This window comes from Botrytis sinoallii (assembly GCF_014898435.1).
Source record: "Botrytis sinoallii strain Bc 23 chromosome Unknown BSIN_012, whole genome shotgun sequence".
Lineage (NCBI taxonomy): Eukaryota > Fungi > Ascomycota > Leotiomycetes > Helotiales > Sclerotiniaceae > Botrytis > Botrytis sinoallii.
Window position 1 is genome coordinate 1,788,401 of NW_024066039.1, and position 23,664 is coordinate 1,812,064.

General features: G+C 42.6%; 8 protein-coding genes across 8 annotated transcripts; 4 read left to right on the forward strand and 4 right to left on the reverse strand.

Annotated features, from left to right (window-relative positions):
- Positions 1 to 1,803: 1,803 nt before the first annotated feature.
- EAF02_007460 (uncharacterized protein) lies at positions 1,804 to 3,417 on the reverse strand. Its single transcript, XM_038903508.1, has 3 exons — positions 2,850 to 3,417; positions 2,498 to 2,798; positions 1,804 to 2,440 (listed from the first exon to the last, which is right to left on the reverse strand). The coding sequence occupies exons 1-3, from the start codon at positions 3,219 to 3,221 to the stop codon at positions 1,962 to 1,964; spliced, it is 1,152 nt and encodes a 383-aa protein (XP_038756987.1). The 5' UTR covers positions 3,222 to 3,417; the 3' UTR covers positions 1,804 to 1,961.
- Positions 3,418 to 3,695: 278 nt separating this feature from the next.
- EAF02_007461 (uncharacterized protein) lies at positions 3,696 to 5,212 on the reverse strand (the record flags this gene model as incomplete). The annotated part of the gene is made up of 4 exons (XM_038903509.1): positions 3,696 to 4,537; positions 4,589 to 4,632; positions 4,690 to 4,960; positions 5,128 to 5,212. 4 exons carry the CDS (start codon positions 5,210 to 5,212, stop codon positions 3,696 to 3,698), a joined length of 1,242 nt encoding a protein of 413 aa, XP_038756988.1.
- A 783-nt stretch (positions 5,213 to 5,995) lies between these two features.
- EAF02_007462 (uncharacterized protein) lies at positions 5,996 to 7,348 on the reverse strand (the record flags this gene model as incomplete). Its single annotated transcript, XM_038903510.1, has 4 exons — positions 5,996 to 6,152; positions 6,209 to 6,827; positions 6,879 to 7,139; positions 7,201 to 7,348. The coding sequence occupies 4 exons, from the start codon at positions 7,346 to 7,348 to the stop codon at positions 5,996 to 5,998; spliced, it is 1,185 nt and encodes a 394-aa protein (XP_038756989.1).
- Positions 7,349 to 7,622: 274 nt separating this feature from the next.
- EAF02_007463 (uncharacterized protein) lies at positions 7,623 to 10,612 on the forward strand (the record flags this gene model as incomplete). The annotated part of the gene is made up of 2 exons (XM_038903511.1): positions 7,623 to 7,862; positions 7,940 to 10,612. Exons 1-2 carry the CDS (start codon positions 7,791 to 7,793, stop codon positions 10,610 to 10,612), a joined length of 2,745 nt encoding a protein of 914 aa, XP_038756990.1. The 5' UTR covers positions 7,623 to 7,790.
- A 2,312-nt stretch (positions 10,613 to 12,924) lies between these two features.
- On the forward strand, positions 12,925 to 14,578 carry EAF02_007464 (uncharacterized protein; the record flags this gene model as incomplete). Its single annotated transcript, XM_038903512.1, has 2 exons — positions 12,925 to 13,039; positions 13,089 to 14,578. 2 exons carry the CDS (start codon positions 12,925 to 12,927, stop codon positions 14,576 to 14,578), a joined length of 1,605 nt encoding a protein of 534 aa, XP_038756991.1.
- A 300-nt stretch (positions 14,579 to 14,878) lies between these two features.
- On the forward strand, positions 14,879 to 18,439 carry EAF02_007465 (uncharacterized protein). Its single transcript, XM_038903513.1, has 3 exons — positions 14,879 to 15,774; positions 15,849 to 16,733; positions 16,854 to 18,439. The coding sequence occupies exons 2-3, from the start codon at positions 16,634 to 16,636 to the stop codon at positions 18,098 to 18,100; spliced, it is 1,347 nt and encodes a 448-aa protein (XP_038756992.1). The 5' UTR covers positions 14,879 to 15,774; positions 15,849 to 16,633; the 3' UTR covers positions 18,101 to 18,439.
- A 2,047-nt stretch (positions 18,440 to 20,486) lies between these two features.
- Positions 20,487 to 21,413, reverse strand: EAF02_007466 (uncharacterized protein; the record flags this gene model as incomplete). Its single annotated transcript, XM_038903514.1, has 3 exons — positions 20,487 to 20,633; positions 20,693 to 20,955; positions 21,014 to 21,413. 3 exons carry the CDS (start codon positions 21,411 to 21,413, stop codon positions 20,487 to 20,489), a joined length of 810 nt encoding a protein of 269 aa, XP_038756993.1.
- A 284-nt stretch (positions 21,414 to 21,697) lies between these two features.
- On the forward strand, positions 21,698 to 23,440 carry EAF02_007467 (uncharacterized protein; the record flags this gene model as incomplete). Its single annotated transcript, XM_038903515.1, has 1 exon — positions 21,698 to 23,440. The coding sequence occupies one exon, from the start codon at positions 21,698 to 21,700 to the stop codon at positions 23,438 to 23,440; it is 1,743 nt and encodes a 580-aa protein (XP_038756994.1).
- Between the last annotated feature and the right edge of the window lie 224 nt (positions 23,441 to 23,664).

The window sequence follows — 23,664 nt, forward strand, 5'->3', positions numbered from 1 at the left end:
AATTCGCAATACTCGTAGCATTTGATAGCACATCGAGCCTTGTTTCTTGTAGTGCGCTGCCCCGTCCTCATCCATCCCATCAATCCCACGTTAACAATTTCTCAATCCAGTTATAGACGAGGGTACGTGGTAGGGAGGAATACACCCTTCCTTTTGTACATGGATTTTGTTTTATCTGGAGTGTATGTTCCGTAGATTAAGGAAGTAGGTAAATTATGTCTCTCACATGTTGACTAGCAACAGGAGACGTCGTGTATTCCTCCGAAGATCTCGTGGCGGAATTGAGCCACTGCTTTGGGTGTCCCTCGAGGTGTATTCTGATAGAGGGGGGAGATGAGATGGGTATTCATGTCAGACATGTTTCCTGCCGGATTTGCGGATTTACAGTAGATTTCGTATAGAGTAGGGGGTGTAGTAAGATTCCATCTGCATGTTCTTAGGAGGTAGTAGAACGGAAGAGAATCTTCCACTTTGTGATCATGAATCATGAATCTTACCACAGTATCTTGTTTCTTGGTGGTCTTGCTTCAACATGTGTAGATAACTATTGGAAGTAGTGAGCCTAATATCTTTCATCTCAATCCGTGAATGAAGAAATACTTTTACTTCATTTCTCTAGCTTTTAACCATTCAGTTCAAGCTAGAAAGTTGGATCATCGTGTTTCTGACCGTAGGAGATTTAGAAGGCTATCGTCTCTTCTCGTCTATTTCTTCAAATTTCAATATAAGTCAATCTCTCCAGTGAAACTGAACTGAACGTCTTCAATACAGCTTTGTGTGTACTGAAATGCTATATTTTCTACTCATATTTCCAACAACCAAATCTTTCCTGAAGAAAGCAGTAAAGTTCTGATTAAAACTCATCAAATTTGGCTTCTCATACGCTTTTGCTATGAATGTTGGCTCGGTATATATTATTGGATGACGGTCTAGCCACTACATCATCACTGATACTGAGTGAGCTTAGAGGGATGAACGAATAGATTATTAGTCTCTAAGTTCTCTCTTTATATGAGCCATATGTATTCTGTGTGGTACATGATATATAAGAAAAGAATTTTATTAACGATCGGATAACAGCTCAATATATCAAGGCAGATTTCAAAGTCGATATCTCTCTACTCCATTCCACTGGGATCGCTCACACTCCATTTTTCCGTTTGCATAAAAAATTTCATGATACAAAAGCTTTAATGTCACTAGCACTGCGCTTTCCATTTCCTTCATCTAGTCATCTGGTCTATCTTATGAAGAGATATAGACTGATGCATTTAGAAGTAAAGCGCGAGTTTGTGCATCTTGAAACCAATAATCCGTGCCTTGTTATCTGATGTTCTCTATATCTATCTATTTACAGAAGAGTAGATTTTTGAGTGCATATGCAATATCAAGCTGCTTCTCTTGGGACAGTATTCTATTTTTTTTAATGAGCAAGACACGAGAAATACTTCAACTTCTTAAAACTCTCCATTCACCTAGACACCCTACATTCTCTAGCTTTCTGTCAGTGGCATCTAGCCATAAATAGAAGTCACTAGTATTATCAACTCGCCGGCATATATAATTGTTCTCATCAAGGTGCACATGTGTGGAAGAACGACTCCAAAAACTAGGAGTGAAGCATATTATTATTCTGAGCGTTGTGTAAGATATGAATGACTGAATAGAGTTTCTCGCATAGTCGAAAGGATCAATATTCATGCCAGAATCAAACTCACGAAGATATCATACAAACGTGCAAGGAAAATATCGTAGCATTTGCATTCAAAAGAATAAAGGTAGTGTGACTTGAATTAACCCTCCTATACCCGCACAGAACCTCATCATAAACTACACCAATCATCCCGAAAAGGGAAGAAGTTATTCAATAATTCACTAAACCAATTTTATAACACAGTCGTCCAACTTTAGACAAACAATAATACTGATATTCATCCTAGAATCATGTTGTAAGTTTCCACTCAATCTGCATACATCTCCCCAAAGAAACCATCGTCAGCCACTGGAGGAGCCTTCGGTTGAATCTTCGCCGGCTCTTCCACCACTGTCTCAGTCTTCTTCATATCTGAATTTCCACTCTTGGTACTTTTCGTCGGAACCAGACTCGAGCTTTTCCTCGCATCCGTCGTAGCAACTTGCAGCATACTTGCGGTCGATGATTGTTCCTGAGCCGCGACCTTGAAACACATACATTCACAGGGACCCGTGTGCCCAGATGCTTTCTCTGAGTCTTCAGCGGGATGAGCGTGAATTTCGCTCTCGGAGAGTTGTGCGGTTTCGTATTCGAGTGCTTTGATTAGTTTGTAGATTATACTTGCTAGGCCGGCGCCGGCAATAGGGCCGACCCAGTAGATCCAGTGGTAGCTTGGGAAACTTAAGGTTATGACTGCGGGACCAAGAGAGCGGGCTGGGTTCATGGAGCCGCCAGTCCAGAAGACGCCTTGTTTTGTTAGTAAAAGTCTGATAGATTTCTTCGGGATGATCTGGACCTGCTTACCGGATAGTTCCCCTATGAACACAGATAATCCAATACCCAGAGGTGCCAAAAATGTAGCCTCATGCTTTTCAGCTGCGAGCATAAGAACCGTAAAACAGAGCTGACATGTGAGTATCATCTCAAGAACAACTCCTTGTGCTGGGCTCATGCCAGGCTTAAGTGTAGTTGCCGTATGTAAACCTCCGTGATATAAACCATAAGCCATTGCAGAAGCAGCAATTGCACCCACACATTGTGCTATACAAAGTAGTACACATCGAGTCAAATCGATTGCGCCGACGAAGAACAATGCAATAGAGACCTTTCAGAGTTAGTACAGACTCCAAAACTTAGACTTAGATTACTATCGCACTGCTGGGTCAAACAGCCCTCCACTAATACGGAAAAAAGTCCACGCGTTAACCACCAGACTTATTCCAGCTCCAAATGCTATAAACAATATCTGAGTCGTACTAATCGATTTTGTCTCGTAGCTAACTTTATCGCCTTTGTTATCATTTGCAGACGCGAGAGCGACTTCAGCTGCGGAAAATGCGATGAATAGAAAAGCAGTTGTGCCAATAAGTTCGCCAATAACAGCAACAACATGACCTCGTACTTTTTGTGGAATGGAAGAAAAGAATTTGGTGAAGACTTTTTTGAGCGGATCGAGACGGGAGAGAGCGGTCTGGCCAGGACCGGAAATATTAAGTGTAGGTTGGCCATTTAACGTCGTGACGGACATTTCGATGGGTTGTAGGTTGGTGGATAAAGATGTCGTTCATAGGTCTGCGAGTTGTCGAATTCATATGTAGTTGAACTTGGAAAAGGTCAAGATTTGAAAATTTTATGTCTTACTTTCTTTTTTTCAACAGATGGCTCCTTCCTATTTTCATACGGAAGCACCGAGACCATAGCAGCGGATGTATATTTGCAAGGACTGAGAAGGGAAAGAAGGAAGTTGTGTAAAAGTTGAAAAGCCATCTTGCATTTGTTTTTGCGTGTCTTTAGAAATGAAGAACTGATTCCTGTATAAATATAAACTTTGACGTGCTTCGTATATAATACTTTCCACAAAGAAAAACCCCTGCACCGAGAAATACTATCATCATGAGATAGAGCTTGTGACTTTCACTGATTTAAGAAAGAGATAGGATCCAGATATACTGCCCCTATAACAGGCCGCAAATAGTCACTTGCCATGCCTAACTCTCAAACCTCACAACTTCTCCCGAGAAACACCCGCCTTCCTATATATTTCGTCCTCAAAAACAGTAATCAATCGATTTGTCTTTGGATCTCCATGTGGAATTAGCTGCGAGCCCCATATACCGCATACTCCATCTTTACGATTGATCCACCACTGAAGGTTTGGATATCCTCCCCAGGCGATCGAGCCTTTGCTTCTACCACCGATATCTTCCAGATTCATCATACCTCCGAGGCCCCAATCTGCTTTCAACCCCTTAGGAAATGCACCAAAACATGCATTAAGTTCTGGGATAGAAAGGCTCTTCATCAAGCCCTTTCTTGAGGCTTCACTCAGCTGCGGCTTGAACATCTCATCCACCGTTTCTGATTTTAGTAATTTCTCATCATTGGCACAAATGCTTTTTAAACACTTGAAATAATCAACGGGACTTCCGAATGACCCAGCGCCTCCTTGACAGTCTTTGGTAGCTGGATCAAATGGTACTTGACTGGTATATTTGACTTTACCCGTGGGATTGTCAGTTGTTCCATACTGAGTGACACCTCCTTCTCGTTGACTCATTGTGATTAATCTTGAGAAAATCTCTGGGTGTTGAGTTGGGTGAAAGGTCATGCTGTCCATACCAAGAGGCCCCCATATGTTCTTTCTGAAGTATCTTTCCAAGGACATGTTGTCATTGACTCTTTCCACCATCTGGCCAGCCCAGTCAATACCAACTCCATAGCCCCATGACTCACCAGGGGCAAATAGAAGTGGGAATTTAAAGCGTTCTTTGACTAGAACTTCTCCATCTATGGGCATAGGCGAGCCTTTACTGGTATATTCTGTGTACCGTGATAGCAACGGATCTTTAATGAACTTAGTTATTTCCTTGAACGTCTAGAACTTATAATACTTACCCAAAACGTCATATCCCAGTCCAGATGAGTGGGTTAAAAGATGTCTTAGTATGATCAGTTTCATGCTTTGTATTTATTTAGGATAGGGGGGAGCAACAAACCGCAGCGTTATAGTTTTATAGTTATCTATTAAGATTGGCTTCTCAGTTTCTTCATCAAAACCCGTCAAGATTTGTACACCCTTGAATTCTGGTAAGATTTCTGAGATATCGCCGTCGAGATCCAAAAGTCCTCGCTCAACACATTGTAATGCCGCGATGGTTGTGAATAGTTTTGTGCAGGAAGCAAACCACATGACACTGTCCAAATTCATAGGCTTCGAGGGATCCTTAAGAGACTGAGATCCGAAGGCTTTGGCATAATAGGATTTTCCTGGACATGTTAATCCCTGAAATATATTGACAAAAAAGCAAGATGAGAAGACATCCAATGAGCCTTGAAAACTATGTTGAATAGGTACTCGAAAACTATAGTGCTCGTGTTCACACTAATGAACACCAGTTACCAACTAATTCGATGAATCAAGGAAATATGCATACCAGAGCTATCTCCCCCTACCAGCACTGCACCTGCAATATCTCTGCTACTGCAAGCTTCTCTGATTATGTCTTCAAAATTCGACATCTTGTCGACGAGCCTAATCATAAGAAATGCGGCCTAGGAGAATAGAAGAGCACGGAAACAAATATTGCATATAAAGATCAGTAGATATAACGAACAGAAAATTAGCTCATCCAGGAAATAGAAAAAGGAAACCTGTGTCTAGGTATTCTATATACAACAATCTATCGTTTGATCGGCACAAGGTACCTCGGTGTTGCTGCATTTCTCCATAAGCAGCCCCGCGTGGATACATTCAGGCCTCGGAACCAGACATGACTGACTCCGAAGAGGGTTTCTCCCAATCTCTTAATTTGATTGAGACGTATGGGGAGGGAGAAACCTCGGCAGCATTTGCTAGAAATATTCGCGGTAAACACTCAAGTCGGATGATCTTGCGAGTCTTCGGGAATATTCTCTCAGAAATTAAATTGTTGGACCGTAAACGCTCGCTACATTGAGCTGATGCCATCGTAAAGAAACAGTCGCTGCACAAACCAAGCGGTCTCCTGTCCGATAAATCACAGGAATAATGCTATACAATATGCTTGAAAGGAATTGAGGATAATGTTAACCGATATAATACCTGGGTGTCGCTTTCCAAAAGCACTCCTGCTGGTATATGTAATTCATGAGCCGTGCCATATTATACTCTAATAATTTGTCATGTTTCCCGAAATCCTACCAAACGCCCTGCCAATGCTTGCCTGCTTTAAACTTTCAAACATCATAAAGACACTTAAATACAATATGTCATCCGTTACCACCATCTATATTCCTTTTGGTCATTCCCGGTTCCATCCTCGTTCAGCCCATACCGACATATTTGAACCAGTTTGCCCTACAATCCTCCTTGTGTAGCCAAGCTTCTCCGTCTGTGAATCGTCCCGCCTGGCAACCTTTGCATTTTGGCGAATTGGGGCAATTGAAATAAGGGATGTGCTGGTAACCGATATCACGGAACCTGTAGAAAAAGGGCAGTCAGGGACACTGATTTCACGTAAAGGACTCGAAACTTACCAATGAATTTTGCTCGAATCTTCAAAAAGTGCCAAGGCAATACTATGAACTGGGGCATCTCCCCATCGCTCATAGAAGAAACCTCCCGCACGATCCAAATGGTTGAAGTAATCCTCATATGCTTGACTGCGCCAGAAATCCATGTTGGCAATCTCGAAATTACTCCAGAAATGGCATGTAGAGTAGCCGTTTGCATTCCGATTATGTTCTGGTCTGCGCGCACTATCTGTAACCCAATTCATTGCATTATTCTCGTGTATGTACTCTGGATGTGCGGCTAAAAATTTTGTGGTTTCGGGCCATAGGGATGGAATTGATTGAGGCGCATCGTAAAGATTGATGGTGAATCCGTAAGTTTTGTTTTGATCTTGCATATACCTGAACACATCGTAGTCGACATCGCAGAAAAAATGGACTTTTGGCTCGACGCGCCAGTAAAACTGCATATTTGCCATGGCTGGATGCTTGTAGAATAAACCACTATTCCATCGACACATCTGGTGGTAAGATGCCATGCTGGCATATTGAATGTCATTCTCCTTCAGTATCTTTGCCGATTCTTCGAAAAGCTCTGGATCGATCCATGAGGGCATTTCCCAATGTTCTTTGGGGATCTCTTCTGTGAAGATTGTTAGAGTTGACAGATGTCATCAGGGGCAGGGCTGCGTACCATATCTGCATTCTGCCTTCGTTTCTGCAGAAGTTCGACGTTTGAACTCCTCTGAGAATGGTACGTCATTGAAAAATGTCCACGGGTAATTAAACTTGTGATTCCATGTTCTTTCCAAATCTCGCATAGCCTGAACCATACCATCAACCTCTTCGTTGCGAACCAAAGATAAAAGAGTGGCATTGATTCGACTCGTTCCCTCAGCGCCTGGTCCATAGCCCTGATCGGCTCTCCATAACACACCTTCTGGTTCTCCGGTAGCTATAAAACTTGTCAGTATGACATTCAAGGTAATTGGCATTTAAGGAGATTCGGCGCATACGATCTAGGTTAGGATCTCTTTCTATATTGGCAAGTGTATCTCCAGGCCCAAGTTCTGGTTTTGGTGGACCAAAAACTTGATATAAGAAAAACATCCATAATCCTATGGCTAATAAGCCTAGGACTCGAATTGGGCGTGCTACAGCCATATTGATGATTTCTGGCTTCAAAAGATGTGTCGAAATTCTAAAGTCATTGAAGCTCCAGCGCCGCGTAAGATCATGTAAAATAAAACCGACTAACTGGAGACCCTAAAAAAGGGGATGGGATTTGCCTTGTCACACCTGCAGGCTAATAATAATAAGGTACTAAGATTCGAACAAGTAAGGTTTAGGTAAAGCGATAACAGCCTTGTATTCAAGGCCGAATGGTTGTCGCGTCTTCTCTTTCTGAAGCGCGTGCGGAATAACTCTACCACCAATATTTATATTAATTTTAACATTCGATGAACCTTGCCGGCGAAAATCATTGATCAGGAGTGCATAAACTCTACTACCACTCACCCTTTCGAGTGAACTTCGATCCAGTATATCATTGATCAAAAGTTTATGAATTATATCATAGAGACAAGCTTGCTAATGAACTAATACAATGGCACATCTTGCAAAGCTGGGAGCTTTAACGGATGAGCTTGTCACATTAATCACTTCCTTCTCTCCACAGGTAAACATCTTTGTTTTCATTGGATCATCTTCTTCACTGCTTCAATATCCTTAGAATCAAAGGGCTGACCAGGTTAGTCTGATCCTGCCAGGTTCAATACTTGTCGAGAAACTTCTCTTCGAGCACTTAGGCATGGTAATTACAACCGAACAAATCAATTTGATATTCAGGATCGACTTGAAGGTCTGGACGAAAAGTTTCGAGTATACAATGAAGATCCACTCGCAGATGCGCTCAAGGAGCGTTTGCAGAAACTACCTGAACTGAAATTGAAATGGACATCCGAAATTCTACATCTACTTCTTGAATTATCGAATAAGCCAGTTTCTAAGTCGAGGATTGAAGATCTGGAATTGATCAAAGTATTAGATCCTGAAACCGAGCCCCCTCTGAAATGGCGAGATCTTGTTGCCGAGGATCCTCTGCTACGTGAAAAAAGCATTTGGAGAAATGTCGATTTTGGGGCGGATAGTTCTGATGATGATGATGATGCCCTTGGGGATACTCGATCAGAATTGACAGAGTCGACCAGATCAACAGGAGAATCGAGTTTGGATGATGACAACACCAGGACACCCCAAGATTTTATTGTGAATACACTTGAAGAGGACACCTTGAATAAATTGAGGAAGGCGCAATTTTGGCGGAAACCACCAAGCGTAAATGGCATTCAGCTAAAAACTGTTAGAAAACCTATCACCGAACTTCAGGGGGTTCGAGAAATTCTCTTCATGTTTGCTGGATCATTGAGCTCTCTTTTCGAACCAAATCCACGTGATATTCGGATTATTAAACCCTTGAGGAGTTATACCTTCAAGCATCTGACTCCGGAAGGTTATGATATGCTAATGGAAACCTTTGCAACCCAAGGCTCAGCATTAGCTGTTCTTCGAGCCTGGGTAAAACAACCTCAAAACGTGCCATTATTACAGGTTCTGCAATCATCTATTTCTCAGCGGCTTATGAATTTGGACACTAGGCTATCCAACATCCAGAGTAGATTTGTTGCTCCATCGAAAGATGTTGTCGTGAGTCTTCTAAGTCTACAAAACGAACTGGCGGAATTTACCAAGCCTCTTGGCAGACTGGCCGAAATCATCAAAAGAGTTGAGCATGATCCATATGCCCATGCTTTCCGGTACCTCGAGTTTCTATACGACGAAACTTGTACCTCCCAAATGGCTGGAGATGATGATATGTATTCCTTCATGGGTAAGATCTTCTTTCAGTGCTTTCAAATCTACCTAAGGCCAATAAGATCATGGATGGAGGAAGGTGAGCTCAGCAGTGGAGATAACGTATTCTTTGTCTCTGAAATTACTGGAAACTCGGATCCGTCTTCAATTTGGCAGTCTCGCTTTAAGCTACGCAAGACTCAAAGTGGCGTATTACATGCTCCGAGTTTTCTTCACACTGCTGCGGAAAGAATCTTTAATACTGGCAAAAGCGTTGTTGTTCTGAAACATCTAAATCAATTCGAATCTGTACGGTTAAAGCGGAAAATAGAACCAAAGCTCGACTTTGATTCCGTATGCAATACCTCCAAATTTTTCTTGGCCCCTTTCTCCGAGTTATTTGATGTAGCTTTCGAAAAGTGGATTAGAAGCAAGCATCATCATACCTCAAATAAATTGCGCCAAACTCTGTTCGATTCTTGCGGTTTACATAATGCCCTCAATGCATTAGCTCATGTCTACTTCATCGCCGATGGCATTTCTTCCTCCAGCTTCATGTCATCTATTTTCGACAAGTTAGATACGTTAGATTCTTCCTGGAATGATCGTTTCTCATTGACAGAGCTCGCACAAAGTACAATTGGTTCCCATGCGTCCATAATCCCAGAACGACTTCGACTGCGAATCCGACCTCTTTCACAAAGGAGTCGAGATATCAATAGATGTCGAAGATCAGTCAAGGTACTCTCCATAATCGAACCCATGTATCACCTCTCTTGGCCTGTGCAAATAATACTTACTCCACAAACAATACCCTCATATCAAGGAATCTTTACCTTTCTCTTCCAAATTCGTCGTAGTTCTCATATTCTCTCCAGAGAGCGTTTAGTCTCCGATCGTCATAGTTTAACCAGTACCACCGATGAACGCGCCCTCTACTACTCCCTCCGAACTCGTCTTCTCTGGTTTTACTACACTCTATACTATTACCTCACATCCTTAGTAATAGAACAACGCTCCCAAAAAATGTATCAGAATCTTCAAGAAGTCGAGGATATCGATGCAATGATTCGTGTCCATACTTTGTTCATCAAGCGCATTACCGACGAATGTCTCCTTGGTAGCAAGCTTGAGCTGATTCATAAGACTATCATCAAAATACTTGATCTGGGTATCAGACTAGAAGATGCGCAGGCTACAAACGCGGCTCTTAGCAAAGAGACAATGGAAAAACAACAGGAGATCATGGATCTATCACTAGCGTCTCTAGATTTGCCACCAACACCCCGAAAATCGACAAATATGAGGATGAGTATGAGGATGAGTCTTTCAAAGCAAAGGGACGAGGACTCGGAGGATGAAATGGAGGTGGATTTGAGTATTTTATCACCCGGAATGGAAGATCGTGATGTTGAATCGTATGCACAGAAGTTGAAGAGTATGAAAGGAGAATTTGATAGGCTAGTTCGGTTCGTAGGGAGTGGGTTGAGAGGGGTGGCTAGGGCGAGCGGAGGAGAGGAGGCGAAAGCCTGGGATGTGTTGGGAGAGATGATCGAAGGGGGTTTGGATACATAGGTCTATATAAAGTAGACGAAAATCACAGTAATAACTAACGATGAGAATTATACACAACTTGATACCCCATCCAATCCAAGTTTGATTGTCCCACACTCAGGTTTCTGGTGGTCAAATATCAGTCAAGCGAGGACGAGAGTGCGAATTCCTGTAGAAAAGTGGCATGACGATAATAGAGGAAACATATAGAAGGGTTGTAGCTTCAGTAAAATCCAATATGAAGATATTTCTCATTGGGCTTGGTATATGGTGAGAGCGCTCTCAGTCATTGCGATCAATACACGTATTAGAATGAATCTAGACAGAATCATTGTATGGTATTCGTCTTTCTCCCCATTCCAATAATAGCCGTCTGTACTGCCAACATAGATACACAATATTGCGCCGTGAATGTATGTGTGACCATTTGAATGCAAAATTTGATGAGAATCAGATAGCAAGAAAGAAAGACGAGAAGCTGAGCTATTAGCTGTCTTCAAATTGCATCAAAATCACATACTTATGCCACAACGAGTTGTTCAGGGTTCATATTCTTTGTGTTCCGTTTGAGGATGTTGAGCGAAATAGAACACTGCCCGATTCTGATTCTGGCTGAAAGCAAGTATAAGTACAAGTATAAAAGTATAGATATATGCAAATGTGAGTGCGAGTGCATTCAGCATATGTAGACGGATATACTTCCTACATGTGGCCGGCCAACCACACGTGGGAAGTTTTCTTTCATCTCACTCTCATAGTTTCACTCACTACCTATCTGGGAAATGTTTATGGATAATGTTGATGACGAAGATAGGTAATTGGTTGAATTCGGAGTGAAGCCAAAGATGATGGATATCTAATTGCTTCCATTAGGTAAGCAGGCCTGTTATGTTACTCTTTGGTGGGGTTCACGGCTCTATTTGGTAAGTGCGGGGCAGGGGGAATGAATATAAACCTTTACCAACCTTACCTGGTACCGCTACCAAAGTAACCAAACCCACACCTACTTGCCTATGCTCTTCCTGCCAAGAAAGCTGTTGCTGCCCATCGTTAAATGATCGCGCGATCTGAGAATTGGGGAAAAGATCAATAGTAATATCTCATCTTCCCCTTCCTACGGTGAAGAAGAAAAAAAAAGAATATAAATCCCTCGTCGTCCAACTTTTCATTTCTGTCTTCGCTATCACATTCACCTCAAATTGTCTTCCTCATTATTATTCTAGCCATCATCCTCGTAGAGCTTCTATCAAAAGTTCTAGAACTTTGGGTAGGTCGTCGAACTGTTCATGTCAATCAAATACTGGTGCGAAATAAACTGACCAATGACGCATGTTGTCTTAGACCTTACCTATACCCAAAACAAAAAAAAAAGTTTTCCAAGCAACCAACGCAACAAATCCACACTTCACCCATTGAAGACCCATTTCAACGACTCAAAAGCCTTCGTATTGCTACTTTGCTATTCTAGTCTTTGACATCTCAATGAAGATTTCAATGAACATATACTATTATTGAAATTGCAATCTTTGCAACCAAAGTCACAGTCAGTGTTCGGTACACTTGACTGCGAATACCACTTCCCTACCAGTACTTTAACAATTCTCTATGAGCACTAAAGATCTACTACGCTTCCTATCCAAACCAGCAAAGTAAGAATTTCCATTTATCTCTTCTATCTGCCAGTATATTCTTCCACAGTTCAATGCCTTTTACGGCTTCACTTCTGACCATTTGCCTATCATCTCAATTATACTTCCCCTGTGAATGGGGACATGAACAGCCAGATGATTTGATTACGAGGGTCTAGTGACTTGTGAAAAACAATAATTCACTTGATAAAGCGGAGAATAATTAAAATTTTCTTTTTGAATCATACCAGCTCTTCTTCCATTTTGCTAACCAACTCCTTTCTCTTCTCTAGGCCCAGATAACACCAGCCACGCCCCCAAACACTCAAATAAATTTCAATACCTAAAACTGCAGATACTACTCGTCTGCTAGACCCGATATCTTTTCACGGTATCGGCATCTATCAGAGCGAGCTCATCGAATCCAACATTCCTTCGGTTAAGGACTTCTTCATCCCTCTTTGCACCCGACCTCCTTAACGTCTCCTACGTGACGTCTATATTCTGAACATCTTGCTGGCTTCGCCAGCACATCCCATATCCCACGGTTCTGTGGGCCTACTCTTCTCAGTCGAACACCGCAAGGTTCGTCTGGGTGGCAGATAGTGCTTCACAGTACTTTGCCAATCAGCAAAAATATACATACCCTGCCGTAACCAAGCATAAATCCGATACTTCGTGCATTATCGCACCCTCACGTTAGAGATGGTCAACCTCGAAATCCCATCCCAATATACATTTTCACCTTCTGAAGCTACACCTCAGCTCACTATCAATCGCGATGCTACTATCGATCTCGATTCTAGCAATGCTTTCGAAGGTTCGTATTTGTACACGGTTCCTGAGGCGACATAAGCTAACAATATTAGGCCCAGAAAAGCTTCTAGAAGTTTGGTTTGCTCCCTCTCCAAAGGACTTGCCCATCGGTGCTAAAGAAGATGGGCTCAAGTCCGTCTCAGCCGAAACATGGACAGGAATGCTAGATCTTGTAAATTGCAAGGTCTTGTCAGTCGTTGAGTCTGAGCATGTTGATGCCTACCTTCTCTCTGAATCTAGCATGTTCGTTTTTCCTCACAAGCTTATTCTCAAGACATGCGGTACTACCACCTTATTGCTTGGGCTTCGTCGAATGTTGCGAATTGCGGCCGTCCATGCAGGTTTCCCGGCCCAAGATTGTAAATCTCTTGAGGACGTCAAGACTGCTGCCAAACCCTACCGAGTTTTTTACAGCCGAAAGAACTTCTTATTCCCCGAGAAACAGCAAGGCCCACACCGTAGCTGGAAAGATGAGGTCAAATATCTCGATGATATGTTTTTAGGTGGAAGCGCCTACATGGTTGGCAAGATGAACGGAGATCATTGGTACCTATACTTGACTAACCCTAATACCGATCTTACACCGCCTCAAACCCCGGATGCAGAAAGATCGGTCACGGAGACTAAGGTCTTGAACATGCCCGACCAGGCTCTATCTTCCTTAGATGGTGATTGTTCCCAAGGACCAGATGAAACCCTAGAGATTCTCATGACTGACCTGGAGCCAAATAATGCCAAACAATTCTACCTTGATCACGCAGTTGCGGCCGCGGAGACTAAGTATGCCAGTCGGGCTATCGAAGCACGAAAAGATGCAGAAAACAGTCTTGGTGAATTGAGTCGAACTGATTTGAGCATCAGTGGTACGACAGCCAGAAGCACCAACACCGATGAAACTTTCGACGTTTTTAGCAACACATCTTCCGATCACAACGGAGGTCTTGTCACACCGGATGATGAGGTATCATTCCCCGAAGAGCTTGGAACTGAGGGTCACGCTCTTGGTACGGTAGTCTCCGAAGCTTGCGGTCTATCGGATGTCTATCCTACCTCGAAGTACCCTGATGCACGTGTTGATGCTTATCTCTTCACTCCGTGCGGATTTTCGGCCAATGGAGTTATTCCTGCGCCTGATCAAGCAGGTGCTGCCACGCATTACTTCACGGTTCATGTTACGCCTGAACCTCAATGCTCGTATGCATCATTCGAGACCAACGTGCCTGGCTGCCAAACTGGTCGTGAGACGGCTGACATTATCGAACATGTTGTTGATATTTTCAAGCCTGGTCGTTTCAGTGTTACTCTCTTTGAATCGAAGAACAATTCAGCCGAGGGAAGAGAATTAACATTGCTTGGTGATTCTGCCTCCGCCATGAAGAGTGCAGGCGCCGCTCGCTTGAGAAGTGCCAGAATGGAAAACATTCCCGGATACCGTAGAGTTGATAGGATCGTACACGACTTTGACGGCTACGACCTCGTCTTCCGTTATTATGAGCAAGTTGGTTGGGAAGGCAAAGCTCCACGACTAGGAGAGATTGATTAAGTGGCTGGGGGATTGCACGACCTATAAATTATTATTTTTTATCATCGGTTTCAGTTCTACTATCATTCTTTTCATCTCTCGCTAGTCAAGGTGCTCATTGGAGCCTACACATCAACTATCTTTACATTAACAACAGTTAGCATGCATAGTGGCATCGAGCAAGTATGTTATTATCTCTTAGTGCAAATTGAATATACAACCTTTCACCCAGAAAAAGAATCAGTATGACACACTATGCACATCAGGAAATCAAGTACAACATTAGATAGCATAGCCCCTGTGATAAATGAATGAATACCAATAATTATGCATGCATAACATAAAGGGCGAAAGGGCGAAAGGTCGCAGCAATCGCGACCATATTCTTGAGCCGGTGAACGTGAACGCGTGGAAATGAATCTTCATTCTAATTCAATTGGTTGAGTAGCATTATTAGTATGGAAAGGCAATATGGTGACGAAGGTAGTATTGTATCGAGTATATCAAGAAAAGGTGGAATCGATTAGACATTTAATCGATTGAAGTGAAGAATTGATCAAATTTTTGATGATGTGAGGGGAATAATATGATATGAATTGATTGATATGTACCCAGATACTTGCAGTTAAAGCTAAAGCTGCAGGAGTGTAATAATAGAAATGGACATTTTCGTTCTTTCATGGATCGCGTTCTCATGCAAGTCATTTTTCACGATTCGAGAACGAAAAGAACACGAAGAATCGCCATTTCCCCTCGATCTTTTAATTGAGACGCGAAGATGTTCTTATACTTTAAGTGAGTCGCGTTTCTCGCGATGGGAAAGGTTTCAACTAGTTCGTACTATGATATGAGATTTCCTCATCCCTTTCCCCCCTGGCGTGGAGAAAGAGCCACTAGTTTTGAGCAGTGGGCGAATGGCCTTGCGGAATTGAGATTGCATGATTGAGATGTGTCTCGCTTGTGGATTGGTGATCCTGGCTGGGCTTATGATTCTCATGATGGTATCCCGGTTTGGACTTGGACGTACGGGGGGTTTGTGAGAGTGGTTTTGGGTTTCTCGGGACGTTTCGAACTCTTATTGGGAGGGGAGATGGGGATTGGTGGGTTTTCGCGTGGGCTACGCGCTGGTGATGCGTGATTGAGTGGGAGGTATTGGATTGGCATTGGAATTGGCTATGCAGAGGAGATCTGAGTCGATGGGTGAATGCTGGAGCTAGGTAGATATAAGTAAGTATTGTACTGGTAAGGTTTGGGAATGAGGGTATGGTATGTATATAGTATGTACTCACAGATGTAAGGGAAGAGAAGAGTAGAAACTTGAATTGATGAATTGAGTGGATATGATATGTATGGATGAACAAGCAAGCAGGCATACTCTGTACATACTGTATGTATCTACCAGGTATTCAAAAAGGGAAATGGAAACGAGAGGCTTTCCAATATAGACCTGCATTCCCCCTACTCTTCTTCTCTTTTCGTGCTCCCTCTCTAATATCTATCCATCTTGTTTTGATCTTTCTTGATTGTTTTGATCTTCGTGATTTGGATTCCGAAATCAATTAAACTTTTCTTGCTTGTGTGGGGAAACATATTGTTTACCTTCCATCACCTCTCGAGCCTCTTCATAGTACATTGTACTCTTCACCAAAAGCCATCAAGTTGTTGCTAGCTCAAGTAGCTTGACATAATAACTTCCATCTAACCTTTCCAAACATAACAAAACGATCCAAGCAAGGCTAAGAGCTCTCGAATCTCGATTTGCCGACACAGACACTCTGCACACACTGTATTACCATCTCCACTTTATTCGCTCCTTTCGCGAACGCGACTGGCTTCTTTTTCTTCCTTTTCCTGCCACCACCTTTTTTGAAATCCTTCCCACGAAATACTCGAAGCACAGCATCATAGTTAATTATCTCCTTCTATCCAAATCTTGCAAAAAATCATTTCACTCATTTACCCAAACTCATTGATAAACAATTGATTTACACATCGTCCGAAAAGGAAAGAAAGAATTGAAGAAAGATAAACAATCGGAAAACCCAAATTGATCCCTGTTCAACAGAGATCGTAATCATGACTTCACATATGCCAATGGGAACGGCTAGACAACCATTTGCTCCGTTGCATAGTTCACGTCTACAGAATATCACGAGTGTCAAGAATCGTCAAAATGGTATGCCTAAAGTCCACTTCATCAGAATAGCAGTACCTGTCTCTCGACTGCTACAATTCACTCTTCCCCACCTACTTGACATGATTCTACACATGAACATGATACTTACATCCTACCTAGCTCTATCACCCAATAATACCTCTCCTAAACGCAAAGCTACATCATTCGAATCCGACGATGATTCCGAAAATGTTGATCCTATATTCTTCGAATCTCCCAAGCGATCCAAGGCTGTTGAGGAAACTAAAGATACCTACTCAAAACCTACAAGCTACTTCTTAACCAAAGCCCCTCCATCTCCCACGGAAGCGTCGCTTACCTCTCCTCTCAAACCTATCAAATCTACCACTCAGCGAAAGATACTACAAACTCGTACTCAAACACCAAAAGCCACCACCACAGTCCCAAAATCTACACCCCTTACCGCTCCAGCAGGTCGCTCACCTACTAGAAAGCGCGTCGGAATCCTTAACAATCACCGTCGTGCTTCCGGTTCAATAACCCGCGTTGATCCTCCCAAATTCTCCACCTCAAAGCCTAGCGGCCTTAGCTTCTCAATCGATGCCGCTCTTTCAGGAACCATTCCATCATACGGCGCACGTCAACGTCAACGTCAAGCTCTCTCTTCCAAGGGCACGAAGGCCCAAACCTCTCAGAAAGAAATCCCCTCCTCCCTTCGTGCACCCGAAGGCAAATCATCCTGGTTCTTCCAAATTCACGAAGACACTGAAGAGGAACATGCCACCAATCTTATGGAACATAGTACTGGCATTCTGGATATCTCCTCCGACGAAGAAACACTTACAAGATTGAGAGACGAGAGAGGCAAAGAGAATGTTCCACCTCTAGATGACATTTCTCAAACACGTACTTCACTTACTGCTTTCGCTTCGAGTTCTTCTTCCACGTCTATGTCTCGTAAAGATGATATGGAGATTAGAGAAATGAAAATGAGGATTAAGATGCAACAAAAGAAACGAAGGGAAATGGAAGAGGGTGCTATTGATGTTGATAGAGCCCCATTGGGAGAGATGAGGAAAGAAGATTTCTATGCAGAAGGTTGTGATGAGAAGAGTGTTTTCATCATTCTTCCAGATCCTGAACCTGAGGTATCGGCCGAAGAAGAAGAAGCTGAGAAAGAGACGGAGGCTTCCTTGGAACAAGAAGAACCAATCCCAGAACCTCAAACCACAATTCCATTACCAGAGCCAGTATCAATGGCTTACACGCCTGGAAAAGGAAAAGGAAAGGGAAAAGAAATCGACATCGAGTTTCTCATGCAAAAGAAAGTGGTAGAACCAATGGAGAAACCGGAAGCGGATTTCGTTGTTTGGGAAAGTGGAAGTGCGAAGGATGAAAATGAATGAGTGACTCGTTCCAAATGGATTGTGTATGAGTTCATGAGTTTATGTGTATGATTTTTTTGCGAGAGCACTATGGGATTGTACTTGGAGGAGTTAATTACTTGTTTGTAGGCTTGTTTGGTTGTATATGGATGGATCAATGGGTGGATGGAATGGTTGCAGGGTTACTTGGTTGCGTGGTTGTATTCGCATATATTGGCTTCTTATCGTGTTGTTTCTATCTGTGCTTGTGTTAGGAAGTTTGGGAATTTTGGGAGGTTTTAGTAGACGGAAAGCTATTTGATATTGCGATTGCTACTACTATTGGAAGAACAAAAAAATGAGTTGATCTTACAAGTAACATTTTTATTCGGACTATTTGTTTGTGATTATCCTGATGTGATGTTTGAAAGATGGAGCAGCGCAGTGAAGTGGAGTGAAGTGAAAGGTATGTAGAAGGTTTTTTCATTTACAAAAATTTGTAGAAAATATATTGAGTTTGAAAAGAAGCGGATAGAGGGGTTGGGGGTGGGGAGTGGGGTGTGGAAGCGAGATTCTCAATGCGTTGTGCTGGGGAGGGGAGGGGAGTGGGGAGGAGGGGTATTGATTCGCTTGGTGATAGGGGGCGGGGGAGGGGGAGGGGAAGAGGAGCGGGTAGGGGGGCGGGAGGTAGAGTGGGAAGATGGAAAGGTTTGAGGATGTGTGTATATGTTTGAGTGTGAGGAAGAGAAGAGAAATAGTCAGAGGGGATGGATGGATGGTTGGATGGATTGATCAGTTGGAGAAAATTCTTGGGCGAGGAATACGACACATGTTTTCGTCTGGTTGAAGTGGGAGTTAGTTCATTCATGGAATAGCTAGTCGTGTGCGAGGTTCCTTTTGCCTCGATGGGCTGGAGGGGGGCGATGATCGTGCTGTGGAAATTGATCAATGGGAGTGGGATTCGATGAAGGACATTTTTGGGATGGCTGGTACTAGTTGTTTGGTTGGCTATCTAGTAGGTTATATGGATGGTAGAGCTGAAAGTGATGGTTCAGCTGATGGATAGCTGCAAGTTCTTTCTGGTTGGTGGGAATGTGTAGGTGCGTATGTGTATATTTTATTTTGAGTATTGGAACTGAAAGTGTGGATGATTGCTATTGGATTGCCGATGTATGAAATCTGATTGGGCTTTCCAAAGGCTTGATGGGAGGTGTTGAAGGCTAGGTAGTAGGTAAGTGAGGTTTTGATAGTTGGAAGCCGGGCTCACATATGATCTTTATTTACTTGTGCAGCTTGTCGACGGTTTCCTAGATGGTAGAATGTCTATTGCCTTTGTCAAGATAAATGTACGATGACAATATTGATGCGCTATGATGTTTGTGTGAGTTGCAAGTGGACTCCTCTTGCTATAACTCAAGAACTACCCATTCACTTTCATTTCGTCAATCCACTCTTCCATCTATTATTCACTCACTATCTATCCACTTCCAAGAACATCCATACTCTCATCCATCCCATCTTGTACTTCCATCCCATCTCACCATCTCCACCCGCATCCACAAAAACCATGAAACTCCTCACTCAGAACCCTCCTTTCTTCACTCCCCAAAAAGGAAAAAAAACTAAAACTGCTAAAATCCAAAACCAGCAAAAGACTAATGAGCCAAAGGCCTCCTCATCTCCCAACGAATTCCAATACCTACATAAAAAAAAGTGTACTGAGTCACAAGGTTGTCCATATTCAATCATATTCAATACATTGCGCCACGGACGCTTATGTGTTCAGATATTGGGAGAGTGGTGTTGGCATTATATCTGAGGAATGGGTGGTTGGGTGATGGTTTATCTGTTGTAAAGAGGATTGGAAGATAGTAGGTAGGTGAGGTTGGGGAGGGCGGGGGAAACTTGAGTATTGTTTGGTGGAAAGAGGGTTTAAAATTGCTGAAGTGAATAGTAGGAGAATGATGGGAAGCTTTAATGAAGGGTTGATTTCTACGAAGATTGTGTTTGGGAGGTAATTGCAAAAAGAGGTGGCTTGGACAGAGGGAAATATTGTATAGATCAATGTTGTTTTACTGAGAATGGTTGTAATGTTATGTCACAATGTAAATGCGCTAACTGTGAAATGACACGGAAGTTGATCGATTTGACAATATATCTCGAAGTCTGCATCTTACAACTAGATGCAAGGATTTATTACGAATTTGACCAAAAAATCGTACAATTTGAGATCGATGATATGAATATTGAATTGGTTGAGAATTTTGAAGTTCGAGGAAGTATTTGATGAATTTGTACACCCACTGTTATGTGCCTCTGCTCCCACAGTTGCACTGTCAATGATATGCTACTCACAACTTGTGAGTTTTTAGCAAGTATTTTACAATATGTATTCTACATCCGTATCATTCATACATGTGATATACATCTATGATATACCAAGAGGCTTCAATATTCTCTCTCGCGCCACTCTTGTTGCAACATCACCACCCTTCTGCAATGCGATTGCTCCAATAATAGCGTACAATGAAGTGGCTAGTACGAGCTCAAGACCAGACTTCTCGAGATTATCCTTCTGTAAAGGGAATTAGTAGCCATATGGAATACGCCTCGTAAAAGAAAACTTCAACTTACCATTCTAGGTTCCCATCGGATAATATCTGACATGCCCATTTGAGTAGCCAAATTCGCCAACCTCTCCTTGCTTAAAATATCATCCACCTTAACATTGGTCAAGTTTGGCAAACCGTCCAGAGCAGGGTGTGAAAATGGCTGCTCAACTTCTGTTCCCTGACCGTCTGTTTCCTGGCCGTCTGTTTCCTGTGGTAATTGAGTTTTTGTCGCAACCGGCGATTGTAATAAAACCAAACTTGTCTGTAAGTTCAATATCCTACGTCCTGCATATTATAGTCTCAGTATACTTCAGCCATTCGCAACGCAAATCAGGATACGCACCGAAATATGCCAATCGATCATTGAACCCTCTTCTTCCTTGATCAAAACTCTTATGTGTAATCGCAAGCCATTTTACTTCGTCTGTAAGTACCTCGTCGCCTCCCCGTCCTAGAAATTGGATATAAAATCGATTTAATCTTTGTGGATCGCTATTGACTTCCCATGTGGGTATATCGTGGTTTGCTCTGGGGTTGAATGGCAGTTTCATCTGTGGTGGTGTGTATGACCATCTTGGTCTTGCTCCTCGTTCTTCATTATATTGGGTATCTGATCTCGAGGTTGATATTGAAAATTGTCGGATGGTATTTGAGCGGGAGGATATGGGAGTGGCGCATGAACATCTTTGACCTGCTTGTCGGGTAAGGGATCGAAGTGATCGAGTGGTGGTTTTGGATGCCATTGCTATGTATAATTTGTGGTTATTCGTCGTGCAGATACCCCCCTCCTCTAGCAAAATAATTCCTCGATGTTGAAAGCTCAAGATTTCTGGAAACTTTATCTAGACGCTAAACTTCTTTTGGTATAGACTGGGTTTCGCGTCCGTCATTGTGCCGACTCGCCGACGCGTCTCACACAGAACGACTTCATTTAAATTCCACAAGTACTCGAGTGATTTGAGCTATCCATTGGACTCTTAATTTATGATCATGAAATTCATGAAATAATTTACAATATCATTTTACTATGGCTACTCAAGGAAGTTATGGTTCGAAAGAATCAGTTGTATCTTCCGTTCTCACACAACGACTTGCTTCTGTCCTTCCCAAAGACGTCACTTTTAAGATCTATCATCTATCTACCCCTCCAACCAAAACCTCATCATTATATTCTGCACCACCGAATAGTCGACCCGATAGAACTTATTGCGAAAGCCATTTTCTTACAGTTTCAGTTCGAACTCCTTCAAAACAAGATGCATCTGAATTACTTGAAGTATTAGTTTTTGCAATCGAAATCCTGATTTATTCCACCGCATACGATACTACATTTTTTGTTTCAAAGGCCGATTCGACTGGTTATCTTCATCTTTTAAATCTACCCAAAGGAACGCCTTCTCCCATAAGGGATATCAGTGCTACATTCTTACAACATTTAGTCGAGCAACGTCAAAGGGAAAATATTCGAAGTATTGTCTCCCTTTTCGCACGAGCTCAAGATCAATATCTCTTCCCAGGGAGCATTGAATATAGCGGAAAACATGTGTTGGACGACAGAGGCTTGGTGCGCTGGTGGTGTCGAGTTCTTGACCCCCTGATAGAGCAGACGGAAACCTCGAATGATTTGCGAAAATCACAGTGGGACTCAGTGAAGGGCTTTTTAATTGTGCCTGGGCAGGATAATTACGAGACCAGGTCATATCTTCCAGCAAGAGCAAAGATACAGACTGCGCAGAGCTCCTGGACCATTGGGCACCCACTTCGACAAATTTCAAGACATGCAGATGATGTTCCTCCACGATGCCTAGTCCCACATTATCCTGACGATCCAAAAGCAAGATTTTTAGACGAATTAGATGATGAAATAGGAAGGGGAAAGGATGATTCGAATGGGCAATGGAAGAGTGTGAGAAACATTGATCAATTTTGGGAAATGATGGCATATAGACAAGAATGTTCAGCCGGTCGACTTGTTGGATTTATATGGATTGTTTTTACACCACCAGTTCGACATGATCATAGAGATCTTGTAATTGGCAGCAGCCAAAGTTCAGCATTAGCTAACGATAGTCAAGAGCTGAACTCATCGTTTCTATCTATTCCAGACGCTACATCAGCCATTTCCACTCCAACGAAATCCTTTACTAGCTCGAATCCAGCTCAGCAGTCACCTTCGAAGCAAAGTGATATTTTTTCAGTCATTAAGGAACCTAGTCATTTGTTAAAGACTTCCGCCCAACGGAAAGAAGAAAAATTGTCAGGGCTTATCATTCCTAGACAGCCACGCATTAAGACTGAGAATAAAAATTACTTGTTAGAAAGACCCGAGAGCACGGCATACTATACTTGGAAACCAGAAGGTCGCGGTCAAGTTATCGTTGATGAAACGGATTATCATCGAATCAATGAATTGCTTCTTCGACTAGACTTTGCCGATCTAGACCTTGCAAGTTCGAGTTCGAAAAGATGGATCAATGAAGTTCGTTCAGGTGCTGGAAGCATGGGCGACGCATGGGGCCAATTGGTTACAGGAACCAAAGTAACAGAGATCACAAATAAGACGAGTGGTGTAGGCGTTACAACCCTTAATGTAGGACTTGTGCGAAAAAAAAGGAAATCGAGCACAGATGAGCCCCATGAGCCCACTCCTACCGTGGTAACGACCCCACAGGTCAATGTGCTTGGAGCTGGTATGATTAGAAAAAAGGTGAAGGAGACTAGCGTGTTTAACGTGCGCCTGGGTATAATTGGGGATAGTTTAAAGGTCTGATTCCAAACGGAGTTGGATACAAGGGGCGTTCCCGAGATATGAATACCCAGGAGTATGGGATCACGGATAATAAAGGCATTTACCATTTCACATTTTTATACAACACTCACGTGAATTCGAAACACAATCGCTGATGCAGTGGCTTCTCAATAGCCCTGGCCAAATGCGCCAGCTTCGTAAGAATCCATATTCCCCCAGGTCCGACAACAGCCTTCTAATTACGT

Excerpts from the sequence above, each read along its gene's own strand:
- EAF02_007465 (XM_038903513.1), top strand. The coding sequence starts at position 16,634 with ATGACTTCACATATGCCAATGGGAACGGCTAGACAACCATTTGCTCCG. Across the intron at positions 16,734-16,853 it reads TGTCAAGAATCGTCAAAATG|CTCTATCACCCAATAATACC; the intron begins GTATGCCTAAAG and ends CATCCTACCTAG.
- EAF02_007460 (XM_038903508.1), bottom strand. The coding sequence starts at position 3,221 with ATGTCCGTCACGACGTTAAATGGCCAACCTACACTTAATATTTCCGGT. Across the intron at positions 2,799-2,849 it reads GAGGGCTGTTTGACCCAGCA|GTCTCTATTGCATTGTTCTT; the intron begins GTGCGATAGTAA and ends TAACTCTGAAAG. Across the intron at positions 2,441-2,497 it reads GTTCATAGGGGAACTATCCG|GCGTCTTCTGGACTGGCGGC; the intron begins GTAAGCAGGTCC and ends TAACAAAACAAG.